Source organism: Pomacea canaliculata, linkage group LG7 (genome assembly GCF_003073045.1).
Source record: "Pomacea canaliculata isolate SZHN2017 linkage group LG7, ASM307304v1, whole genome shotgun sequence".
Classification (NCBI taxonomy): Eukaryota; Metazoa; Mollusca; class Gastropoda; order Architaenioglossa; family Ampullariidae; genus Pomacea; species Pomacea canaliculata.
This window is the reverse complement of record NC_037596.1, coordinates 5,610,530-5,623,431: the sequence shown is the minus strand read 5'-3', so window position 1 is coordinate 5,623,431 and position 12,902 is coordinate 5,610,530. Positions and strand designations below refer to the sequence as shown.

Here is a 12,902-nt window from a genome sequence, read left to right as displayed (position 1 = left end):
CTCGGGCATGCTGTTCTTTCTCTGCATGTTGCATCTGTTTACAAGGCTGGTGCCTAACTCCTTAGCGTAAAACACCCATTCCCCCTCGCCGAAAAGTCTACTAAAGCTAGTGGGACGAGCAATAATCGGCCTTTTCCCCCACTCCCTCATCAGAATTTTGCCAAAAGGTGCTACTCCATATATAAATGAGGCTGTGTTTTCATTCAGTGAGTCTCTAAGTACGAACCTGTTGTGAATGCATATGAGGAGGTGCATATGGGGTGGGATCGCCGACAGTCCACATTGCAGGGTCTTGCATGTAAACAGTTTCTTTTATGGAGACTAAGTGCGAGTGAAGCACAGGAAAATATAACACAACTCGAGGAAGAGGTTAAACCTGACTGGTAGCACCCTCGACATGGTAGAACTACAAATATGGTAAGTGAATGTCAACGGTACATGTGTCCACGAACTGATATCTACGTCCGTGATGTGAGTGTGGGATAAAGTTTGAAATGTAGGCGTTATGTGTGAATTTTGCTGCGACCACACTGAAAGCCTCACACATAATTAAAAATGTGTGGCTGTGAAAAAAAAACCAATAAGGAATGACAAAAACAGCTTGCCGGCCACGACACACAGGGACATATTGCTGGTTTTCCTGAAGTATGCTCTAATCTTAGGAGACCACCCGGTCTTCCTGTTGTTTGATCGAGCGGCTGCAGTCTGTACAATGTGCTGAATAAACAGAGTCTGTGAAATATCGCAGGCAACCAATGTCTGGAAATGAGCAGTCTTGTTCCAAGGATGGCAATACTAAACCGGCGAGTACTATCTCCCGTCACCATGGCGACTGCGCTTAGAGAGAAAACGACAAAACGACTACCGCAGCTAGGGACAGGTGTGTGATGGAAGATCAGGCCTGACGAGAGGGTGGACAGGTGGGTCTGGTGTACCCTGGCCCGTCCTTTGTCAATGAATTTATTTTCTTTCTTTTTTTCCCTTTTCTTTTAAAGAAGATTGTCGTAACACTCCTCACTGGAGATTTTTTTCAGTGGAGTGGGGTATCCATTGATATCAGTGTTCCTCATTTATTACTTATTAATGTTAAAAACTTGAAAGATTTTCGACCTGTGGCTCTCATGTCTGTTGTGGTCAAGTGTGTGTTAGTGGGAAGTTTGACAACCTCCACTGTGGCTGATCGCCTGGATCCTCTGTAGTTTGCCTACAAGCCAAGCAAGTGGGGGGGTGGTGGTGGGTGGGATTGTCTGATGCCACTCTCACTCTTTTAGATGCTATCATACAACATTTGGACACCTCTGGCACCTATGTTTGGGTCCTGTTTATGGATTTTTCGAGCGCCTTCAACATGGTCCAGCCACACTTTGTTACAAAGCACATACTAGACTTGGAAGCTAAGAAGTGTAAAATAAAATAATGAAGGTTGCTTTATTGTATTATAAGCTGACAGAAGCCTCATCTTTTATAAATGAGAGGACAAAGACAGAAGCTGCCAATATAGTACCATCATGGAGCTGTTACGGTACATCATGGAATCAAGGCACTCAAATTTTTCTGGAATGAAATCCTCACAGTAAAAATGTATTTGCTTGTAGCTAGCAACCATTTAGTATTTGTTGACTAGCACTCTTCCTGAAGGAAACGATTTTCATATCTATATTGTTAACGACTTCATAAAATATGACATCTTTTTATTCTTTTCATTAGAGCTTCTGAAGCTCACAAATCTGCCATTTCGCACCAATGCACTCTCAACAAGATAACATCATGAGTGAATTTGGAAACAACTTCAAGATGCAAAAATGAAACTTAATACATAAATGCAATTTTTAAATACCACTTTGTGTTGCAGTACATTTCTCAGGATACATTGACAAAAGTTCTAAGCAATATTTTTTTTAAAAAAATTAAAAGAAGCTCGTCAGCATTGAATATATTTCAAAATAGTTCGAATATTATATATATATAAATGAAAGTAAATAGCCAGCAGTAATGATTCAAAAGGGATCTCAATAACAAAAACTTGAAAACAACTATTTTATATATTAATATACCGACAGACACTAAGATTTGTGTGAGATGCTCGGTTTAGCGATATGTCACCTAGAAAATGTCCCACTTGCCGTAATGTGCTACCATAGATTTAAATCTACAAGTCCAGTAAGTTGTACTTTTTATATAAATCTATTATAATTATTAAGCACAAATAAAGTATATACAAAGATTATCAAAACCTTGAAATAAGTTTGGTACAGAAGTTATACTTCATATAAAGATTTAAAATCACAGAAGCTATCAGATCATGAAATCATACAAATAATCTTTGAAGACAAAATGTAGAAATTTATGTATAAAAAAAATGTTCAACAGCTGATAAACTAAGAATTGAGCTATCACATATTTGTGAAACTCATAACAGGTAAAGTCACGACAAGTATCAAGCCTTAAAAGCAATTTATATCACTTGTAAAAAACAAAATTTTCAAGATACACATTTTTACAAAATATACTGGCAGTTCTGCTATTAGTAATGTAAACAATATTTATTAGCCATTATATTTTGGCCTGTCTTCTACACTGGCATAAAACGGAGTCGAATTCTTATGTGTCAACATGATGCACATAAGACCTCAATGATAAAAATCCAAACATATTTTACTCACAGACACACAGATCTAGATATGCAGCCCTACAGCTTTCTCTCTCTCACACACACACACACAGACCACCTATTATTTTATAGACTTAAAGACTCAGGGAAAATGCAAATATCAAAATGAAATGCTCAGAAAACTTGAAAATTCACTGAGAAGCTGGTGTATCAAAGTCATAGACTCCACAAACCATGTTAGCAGGAAGAGCCTTGTCTGAAACACATCATCAACACCACTTTAGTCATCAGCATACCCACCACCACCTCTACCACTACATCTCCATCACAACCACGATTAACTATTTAACATGACTGATGGAATTAATTTCCACATAAACGCAAAAGCACCTGAAATGCAAAACTATCACTTGCAAAATTCAATCTCAGGCTCTTATCATCACTGTCCTAATCACAAGAAACCAGTTTATACTCAGGGTGATGAATGTCACACACTCGAGTGCATCAACAACAGAAGGCTTGAAAAATATGTGTCTTACACAAGCGAATAAAAGAACACAAGAGGGATTGTGGGAGGATGAGAAGGGTTGATGTTTATTTATATACTGCCTGTGAAAGTTAAGCAGTACCAAGCATGCTCCTTAGGAGTGTGAGTATGCGCTATACAAATTGTGCATCATTACTATTACTACAAAAACTTACCAATCTGTTTAGGATAGGGAAGCTTTAGATTCTTCATTATCTGGATGAATTCACTACGAGGTCGTGTTAGACGCTGGTTATACTTAAGTTCCTCCCCAACAGTGCTCATCATCTGGCCTGTCACAGAAATATTCAAGTTTGTAATGTTTTTAACCTTGTTTTACAACTATTGTAAATAACTTTATTCTGTATCAATTAATTCTGTAAGCTGAAGTGCAGAATTGAAATGATATAGTATGTTTTAGAATTGCAGTTGACCTACTACCAAAAAATAAATTAAAAAAATACCATTTTGCTAGACATACTGTTATAACAGCCACATGTGTATGATAAGCTGCTATCAAATCAGTGATAAGGTTCCTTATAGGTTCCTATTTTAGACAATCTGCATTACTTTGGAAACCAATCAGCTTTAAAAAAAGGTATAAAGATAAGTATACAGTTTAAAAAAAAGGTTGCAGTTTAAATTAATTAAATAAATTAAATTTGCTTCTATTAAGAATACAAAGTTAGGTTGTATCTATGTGGAGATAAGACGAAATAATATCTTCTGATAAACAACAAATTTTAAAACGTAGCTCCAGAACAATTTTGTAACAATTGAGTTTGTCATGAATAACTCTCACCTGTGTAATCATGACCAGGAAAGACTTTGAAATGTGGAGGCAAAGACAAAATTTTGCCATGGACTGAATCATATAGTTTGCCTGCATCGCCTATAAAAAAAAATGGCAATAAAGGAATAACAGAAATAATTTCTTGAACTTGTGAAGTTTAAACTGCTTTCACATCAAGATAATCTCCTTATTTTTAAAATAAATAATAATGAATAACATTTCCCAGACTTTCTGATTTCATATACTTGACTTACTATTTGAATAACAAAAGTGAAGGAGTAATTAAATGTAATATAGCACCTTGCTGGAAATCTGTACGACCACAACCTCGTATGAGCAAAGCATCTCCAGTGAAGACCATGGCCTCTGATCGAAGAACAAATGACATGCATCCTAGAAAAGAAAAAGGTGTACAAGTAAATAAAAAACCTTTGTCCAAATTTTGCTGTGCTTGACACTTGACAGCAAATAATAAAATAAAACCCTTGCAGACTATCACTCCACATTAAAATACAATATACAAAAATGGCTTTAACCACTTGGAACAGAACTCACCATCTGTGTGTCCAGGGTAGAATAGCATTCCAGGGAATATGATCCAAAATTAATTACGTCCCCTTCTTTGATTTGCACATCAGCTTTTGCTTTACTGACTCCTGCAATCACACTTTTGCAGGTGGGCAGTCTCTTTTTTATCTCACCTGTTCCTGTGATGTGATCTGCATGGACGTGGGTGTTAACTAAAGCAGAGAAATAATATAAAAAAATTAAAAGCACCAAGGATATTTTGAAATACATAAATATAGTAGCATCAATCTATTTTTTTTTTTTTTAGGCCCTTCGCCCCTTCTGAGGCATAGGCCATCGACTACAGTCTTAACTGTTGTCGATGTTTTAGCAGCAAGGATTTGTTTTAAGAATGGTTCATCAATTTGTGTGCTTGTCTCTTTAGGGATGATATATTCTGTTCTAGAATCTTCTAGTTTCACATATTTACTGCAAGTGGGACCATATGACTTGTAACAAACCTCAATCATAAGAACCTTAATTTTACTGGAGAGAGCAAAATGAATTTACTGGAGAGAGCAAAACATACTGTTTAAATTTAACATTCTGGTTAAAGCAGAATCAATTTAAATGGTAGCTGAGCTGATAAGACTTCAATATCATAAAGTTAATATTATGGCCTCTTCATAAGAATCCCAGCTCTGATGAAATAAACAAATCTCACTTCAAAAAGGTTGACAAAACAGCATTCAAAATACAATCAACTGTAAACAATAAAGAAAAATTACTCACCTATCTTATCTAATTTTTTAAAACACATATTAGTGCAGGAATACACACTGTTGTGCATGCAGTCACAGAAAGCCCAAGTGTATATACAGCATATGTTACATAAAATAAATAAATGGAAGTTTTCATAAATGAAACATTGTGGTTAAAATCTTATTTCTGCAGTAGAAATCAATACAGCAGCATTAATGCTGAAGTGTTCAGTATCCTCCTGGCACCAGGGAAATCAACATTACACTAACACTCTGTCACTCTGAAAGGGATCAATGCAGGGAAGTTTGATAAGGGTAAAAGACCACGAATGTGAATATTGCAGACAGCATATTTTTTAATCCTTATCAGCCACAGTCATTCCAACTATCCAACATTTCTAATGGGAAATTGAATATAAAAACTTAAACATGTGAAAAGAGGGCACAATTATTTAGCTGTTGCATATGAGATGGCAGACTGTCCCTTTTCAAGGGCTTACCTCCAAATTTTAGGTCAAGGCCGAGATCACGAACCAGGGCAACATCTCTATCAACCATATCAATAACTGGATCAATGATGACAGCACTTCGAGACACAGGATCAGCTAGAAGGTAAGTGTAAGTATAGGACCTGTAGTCCAGGAGCTGTACATACCCAAAGCACACAATTAATTAAATAAAATTGATCACACAACACACCTAAACAAAATTTGTATCTAAAGGTGCACACCACAAAGAGAAATATAATGTGATCATTGCATCTTTCAAACTATTTACTTATTGATAGTTACATTTGGACACTTTGAATCTTCTATAAACAAGTATAAACATGATGAAACACACAGTTTTGAATGATGAGAGTCAAAACAATCATGTTATCTGGCGCAACTTTTTTACCTATCTACTCTGCAACTTTTCGATCGGTATCACACTCTGTCATGTCCTCAGAGAGGCGACATTAAGTTATACCTGTCGGAAAAGCAGCACTCCGGTGTTGCTGCACATTTTCCTTTTACAGTCATGGCCTTCACAATCTTTTGCCGCGATCAGTGGAATGACTTCGTATGATACTCAGTCTCTGCGTGGCTGCCGGACAAGTCCGTAGTAAACATCCTGAGAGGTTATGGCCTACGCTCTGTCCAACGATGGTCCGAACGATCTGCTGAAAGTGACGCTGCATGACGGAAACACAGTCAAAGGTAACCTATAGGCCGGAAAGACAGGAACGAGTGATTTCCAATCGAACCCACTCGAAAGTGTGAAGCTAGATAGACTCTTTGCAACCAGTCTCGTAGTCTCAATGAAACGCGCCGTGATATGCATTGTGCGCATGTCGAGTTTTCGGGTCAAGGGTTTTAGGTTGAAGGTTGCAGTAGGTGTGTCACAATCGACCAATCAGCAGTCCGATACGCTAGTGTCGGCCATTGTGTAGCCTGAGGTCGATCAGTCCCGAAACCTGGCGGACGTGCCGAATCCACGAACGTGACATGAAAGGGAAGGGGACTGGCGTTGGTTTTGAAGGTGACTGGTAGATCGCACGTTTACAGAAGTTAAATGCGCGTGTAACGTGTTTTTTGCGTTTGTTGGTTTGCTTATGTGCGTGTACGTAATACAAACTGATGCTGGCAGCATCAGACACGATACACTTTATGCGGAACAGATCCTAGATTTAAAAAAAAATAAATAAAAAAAACTTAAAGGGAAAGTGACCTATCAAATGAGAATGTAACGCGTATATTGACACACACACAACAAAAATGGGTACAAAAATTTTAAGTAGTAAGAAGGCTACAAAAGAATTTATAGTAGCTGTCTTGTAGGAGTGCTTCGGTAGGCAGGGGACAGAATAAAGCTTTGAGCAATTTAACTTTTTAGTTATGGGTGGTCTCCCTTGTCAAAAGGGTTTGATTCCATCTCTTGGTCCGAGTCGCTTGACCAGATATGCCTTCCGTTTTATTTGTCTTTCATATGAAAAGAAAACAGCAAACAAGTGGTTTAGTAATGGGTAGACCGCCTGTTGGTGGTATTACGGTGGTGAAAGCGGTGGTGGCAGACCACTTACTGGTGGTATAAAAGATGCTATTATGTCTCATGATCCTTAGCACAGACGAATGTAGAAATGCAGGCTCTGAGCTGTGAGCACTCACGCACTTGTGATTATATGGATACATCACTAAAAGAAACAAAATCAGCAAAATTAAATTTTGGAATTTTTATTTCAAAACGGTAACATGCTTTATTTCAAACAATGAGCCCAAAGTCCAACATACATAATGAACACTGCCACTGCCGTTTTCTGAGAGAAAATGTGTACACGGTGAGGAGAAGGGAGGGTGACGTGTCACAAATGTCAATGGCTAATTCCTAGAAGAACAAAATCTAAGGATTTAAAATGACCAAGAAAGATATGAAAGGGTGACAGACAAGCACTAAAGAGAAGAAAAAGAAAAAAAATATGAATGAAATAGAAAAAAATTCGAAGATGTTGGAACCACCACGATATAACAGATCAAAATGCTAATGTGGAAACTGTGCACTGCAATACAAAAAGGCCATTTGATTTCCTTCTGCTAATATTAAGACAAAAATTACGACTAATCATTTTAGGGTTCTAAAAGTCAAACTTTTAATAAAGTGAAAGACATCGTTTAAGTTCTGAAAATTCGCTGTCCATGTACCATCAGGAAGCAGAGTTGGCAGACGTTATGCATGTGTCACAGAGACACTCGTTAGAACCCATAGCAACTGCCTGAAGACACACTCTGACATCGCCAGCATCGTCGGCCTCGTTCTGCTCCAACTCATAATCACACTGGTCATCGTCAGTGTCGTCCTTGTCCAGCAGACAGACATCGCTGTCTTCGTCTGTCTCCTTTTCCTCTGACCGATCTTCATCTTTCTCGAGCTCCTCCTGTAGAGAATCTGACCAGCCTCTGTTTATCTCGCCCCCTTCCTGTAGAGAACCTGACCGGTCCTTCTCTATTTTATTCCCTTCCAGAAGAGGTTCAGACTGGTTCTCTCTCATCTCACTCTCCTCCTGTGGAGGGTCAGCCTGGTCTTTGTTCACCCCGCGGTCTTCCTGTAGAGGTGAGTCTTTACTTACTTCTCTCTGTTCCTGTAGCGACTCGAGTTCTTCATGTTCTTCCTGGTCCTCTGCGCCCTGGCTGGTGTCCCCTACAGGTCGGTCTTCACAAGGTTCATTCTGTTTCATGTCGACATCGCATTCGTTTTTTTCTAGAAAAGTATCAGATCCGTTTTCACTTTCGTCCACTCCAGAGTCACACTGGTCGTTACCTGTCTCGTTGTCTTCCATCAGAGGCACAGATCGGTCCACAGACGACTCACTTGCCTCCAGGTGATACTCGCTTTGATTGTCACCTTCATCCGTTTCTTTTTCCTGCCCCTGAAGTGTCACGTGACTTCTCTTCTAATCGAGGCTCTGTGTGATTTGCGCAGCTCTCGTTATTTTCTGATTCGTCTTGCTCGGTCTCGATGGTTTCCACTATGGAATCTGGTCTTGACAGAGCGGGCCCCTCCCAGCCACACATGGCATGCCCTCTTCGCCCACAGACCACCACGACCTCTGGAACTTCCGGTTCGCGTTTTGAGCCTTCCGCTTCGTTCTCGTGTTTCACCAAAGGGTCAAGTTCCTTGTCCTTGAAAACTTTTGTGAACCTGCCCCAGACTTCCTTAATTCTCACGCGACTGAAACAAAATCAGCACAGTGTATTAGCATTTCTGAAAGTGGAGAGCTAGAATGTATGTAATATTTTAAATATCTATACTTACACATATGTATATAGTTAGATACCTATATATCTATATCAACACATCGATATCTTTATATCGATACACATATACTTAGATACCTATATATATATATAAATCTAAACACCTCTTTTCTTAGATACCTATTCACATTTTAAAACCTTTATTTATCAGTATTTAAAAAACTTCCTAGTTTATTTCCATATTGTAAACAGTAAAGTGGTTAGCTCCAATTATAAACACATCGATGCTAATTTGTTTTATTAATCGCCAATCTTGTCGTCAGCCTTTTCTTTGTGATTCGTTTTATAATCCAGTTTGTGGATAAGATCCAACTTTAGAAATACGACTGAAAGAAAGCACTTGTTACTATTCAAGGAGCAGACCGACACTTGTACTCACTGTCGCAGGTAGCACATCGCCAAGGCGATCAAAAGAAGAAGAAAGACAAGTAGCCCTATAACTGTCCCGTCAACTACATGAAGTATTGGGTAGTTGTTTTGTATCGGGAGTCCTTTGTAACTGGAGTGGTCCGGTACATCTGCGTTGGAAAAGATCAAAAGTAAAGCAATCCTGTATAAAGATGCAATGATTATAGCCATACAGAATACAAAGCTGCAAGGATTATAGCCACACAGAATACAAAGCTGCAAGGATTATAGACATACAGAATACAAAGCTGCAAGGATTATAAACACACATAATACGAAGTCCTTGGGCCGTTAGACGAGAAAGTTGCTCTGTCCTGAACGAGAGAATGACAATGAAACGATGACAATGAGCTATTCAGAGTGGCTCGTAGCCATAAAACCATTCTTAACTGAAACAAATGTGGACAAAAATTTGGCAAAGTGTGGCTAAGTCTTGATATAACAGCCACGTCAAAGCTTTGCCTTAAGTAATGTAACAGATGAGCAGGAAACGCAAAAATGTAAATAGATAATTCCCTTCAGAATTTATTTGTATTATATATGTTTATTTACAGAGACAAGAATGCATAGTTTTAATGGTTTGAATAATTGTGTGTGTGAGAAAGAGACTGTGGCATACCATTGTTCAAAATAAACTCGCAGATCTTTGCTTCATCAGCCCTGTAGCCAGTCACTTGACAAGCATAAGTTCCGGTCTTGTCGGCGGTTGCATGAGGAACTCGAATCGTCAGGTGGTCGGAGATGACGTCATCAAAGACGTAGCCTTGTCTGGTGGAGCAGTCCAGGTGTGCATTGCGCCACCAGCACCCGAGCACTGCCTCTGCTATACAAACAACAAACATTGGTCTGTGTAATACAAACAACAAACATCGGCCTGTGCAACACAAACAACAAACATCGGTCTGTGTAATACAAACAACAAACATCGGTCTGTGTAATACAAACAACAAACATTAGCCTCTGCTATACAAACAACAAGCATCGGCCTCTGTAGTACAATGAAAAAACATCGGCTTTATTGGCCATAAAGGGGATTTCACTAGACTAGGAGAGTCGTGTTGGATTGCGTGCATGAGAAGTATCTTGAATCTTTTCATGAAGACATCTGACATCTCGCAACAAGAAGTAACAATCTTGTACAAGACTTCTGGCTTCCTTTCCTCAGTCTTAAAGGGGGTTGTGAATAAGGAGCGAGGGGAGGGAAATGAAAGATCTTGGGGTTCATCTAAAAATACAACTATGAGTAATTCGATTCACAGTTTGCAGACAGAGCCAACTAGATGTCCGTGCAGACTGCACAAGTCACTAAAAGTATTTTTGTCAGGTCTGACAGTTATATCTGTATATCTTTGTGGTTTACACACAAAACTGTTTTCACATCTGATGAACGGGTACCTGGACTGCCATCAAGGACATGGCGATACACCACGATGTCCTTCTGTGCCCGGTGCACGTCTTCAGGGAAGTAGCAGGTCAGCCTCGCCTCCTCCATCGGAGCCACGGAGGGAAAGTCGCACGTGATTGGCTCCCCTGCAGAATCGACAAGAAAGTAAAATATACAGAAAAAATAGCACATTTGTATCCCTTATTATGTAGATGAGAAATTGTAGTTTAGGTTTAGTTTATTCCTTTTTACTCATTGAGGAACATAAGACGGCAAGAAGAGACATTGTAACTGCTAATAAAATGCGATTTATTAATCGTCGGTTAGTATTAATATTATTTACAACTGGCCACAGTTGCTGAAGTCTAGTGACCCTGTCATTACCTCATACCATTGTTGTAGTGGCGATAGTATGATGACAGTTAACAAGATTTCATCTCGTCTGACATCTCGTCCAGAATAGAAGTTAGCGGCCTTTGAGCCTTTAGGGCTACTGGAGTCCATGATTAGTTCCTGCATCGTGAGAATCAGTATAGAAATAATGTTCACTGTGAGCGTAGAGAAATACAAGATACACTATACACGAAGATCATAGAAACATGACATGTATACATCCTCACATGTCATCTTGTTAACATTTCAACAATACACTGAAGGCATCGAAGTGGTCATCTAGTATTTCGTCATTTGGCATTCTTTTTTATTGTTGTTTTTTCAGTGACCGGGTTGGTTAAAATGTAAAGTCAGAAGGCGGATAGAAGTCAACATGAGCTGTTTGTTTTCAGACAAGAAATAAACGGATCCACAACAATAATATAATCTTTGTCCGTTTGAACTCATGCAGCTCGTTATTTGTGTCTTAAGAATAATATTAATAGAGCGATGCTAAAAAACTGTTGAATACTTAAAGAACCGAGGGGCCTAGTAAGCTAATTCTCGTTCAGAATTGGAATATCGGTAATCCTAACTCTACAGAGGTAACTTCGGAATTGAAAGAAAGAAAGAACGATAGATGAACAAAGAACGAATAGATGATGAGAAAAAAGAATGTAAGTAAAAAGAAAAAAGAACGTACGTACAAATTGAAAGGAAGTAGTAGAACGACCGAAAAGGAATAAGCTAGTGAAGAACTGGCGGACAGTTATTACCTTCTTGTCTTCTCGAGACTCCACCACAGCCTGGTGTCGTCAGTCAGGGCGACAGACAGCAGAGTGAGGGCGACATCTGACGTCCAGCAGCAACCGTTGGCGACGCTCCGACGATTCTGTCGACGCAGTTGACTGTTGACATTGACGTACCCGCAGGCTGAAGACGACTCGGGTGGATGACAAAGTTCTACCTCTCTGTGGTTGGGTGGTGTCAAAACAGGGATGGAGTGAGTGCAGTTATTGGCCAGCGATACGGGTGCAAATAGCGGGTGTAACTGAGTGCAGCGACGGTGTAATGAGGGGTAGATTAGCCGGTACCCAGGTCAGTTTATTACGGTTAAGCTATTGTCGGAAAATCCAGATCCTGCCTAACACCCAATGACGCAGGTACACTGCTAAGGACAAAGCATCCTGTGTGTGAGGTGCATTGAGAAGTGATCACCTGGCTTGCTTGTTCTCCTCTAAAAAGGTTGTTGTTAGATCACAGAGAGTATTTTCACTGGACTTTTGTCTTTTAAAGTAGTGATGATTATTAACGAGAGACACCAGAAGGGAGAAAAGAAGGAAGAACGGAAGAAATCAGAAGCAGGAAGCGACGGGTACTCGAGCACGCCATCGACTGGGTTGTGAGTGAGGGAGTAAGTGAATGAATACTCGTTTCGTAAAACGTACAATAAAATTTTAATGTTCAAAAGTAAGAGGAAGAAGGCAATAACATCATCACCATCGTTATTATGACAGTATCACATTATACATGATGACTCTTATCTGTTTCTCAGTGTCCGTCTAACCTCGGGTATAAAGCGTCTTCAGTTTCAGGCACCAACATTTTAGAACTCTCTTTCACTCTACTTTTGTCAGTCAGTGACAACTTTAATATACATTTTTCTTCTAAGTTTTGGCTAAAATTTGCTCCATTAGATTTTAACGTTGCACACACAGGCCTGACGAGAGGGGGGGACAGGGGGGTCTG

At 39.3% G+C, this 12,902-nt stretch overlaps 2 protein-coding genes across 4 annotated transcripts; both read right to left on the bottom strand.

Moving 5' to 3' along the window:
* Nucleotides 1-1,674: 1,674 nt before the first annotated feature.
* Nucleotides 1,675-6,544, bottom strand: LOC112569058 (persulfide dioxygenase ETHE1, mitochondrial-like). The gene is given in 8 exon segments (XM_025246706.1): nucleotides 1,675-2,867; nucleotides 3,314-3,430; nucleotides 3,940-4,029; nucleotides 4,231-4,323; nucleotides 4,486-4,503; nucleotides 4,506-4,670; nucleotides 5,699-5,843; nucleotides 6,168-6,544. Coding segments are annotated over 8 exon segments (729 nt in total). The 5' UTR covers nucleotides 6,204-6,544; the 3' UTR covers nucleotides 1,675-2,802.
* An 856-nt stretch (nucleotides 6,545-7,400) lies between these two features.
* LOC112568747 lies at nucleotides 7,401-12,097 on the bottom strand. 3 transcript variants are annotated; one of them, XM_025246217.1, is made up of 6 exons: nucleotides 11,930-12,097; nucleotides 11,165-11,294; nucleotides 10,793-10,927; nucleotides 10,017-10,217; nucleotides 9,369-9,507; nucleotides 7,401-8,903 (listed from the first exon to the last, which is right to left on the bottom strand). In XM_025246217.1, exons 2-6 carry the CDS (start codon nucleotides 11,283-11,285, stop codon nucleotides 8,579-8,581), a joined length of 921 nt encoding a protein of 306 aa, XP_025102002.1. In that variant the 5' UTR covers nucleotides 11,286-11,294; nucleotides 11,930-12,097; the 3' UTR covers nucleotides 7,401-8,578. The 3 variants fall into 3 exon arrangements, with proteins under 3 accessions (XP_025102002.1, XP_025102001.1, XP_025102003.1); XM_025246216.1 differs by having other exon boundaries at nucleotides 10,017-10,220; nucleotides 11,930-12,088; XM_025246218.1 differs by having other exon boundaries at nucleotides 10,017-10,220; nucleotides 11,172-11,294; nucleotides 11,930-12,086.
* Between the last annotated feature and the right edge of the window lie 805 nt (nucleotides 12,098-12,902).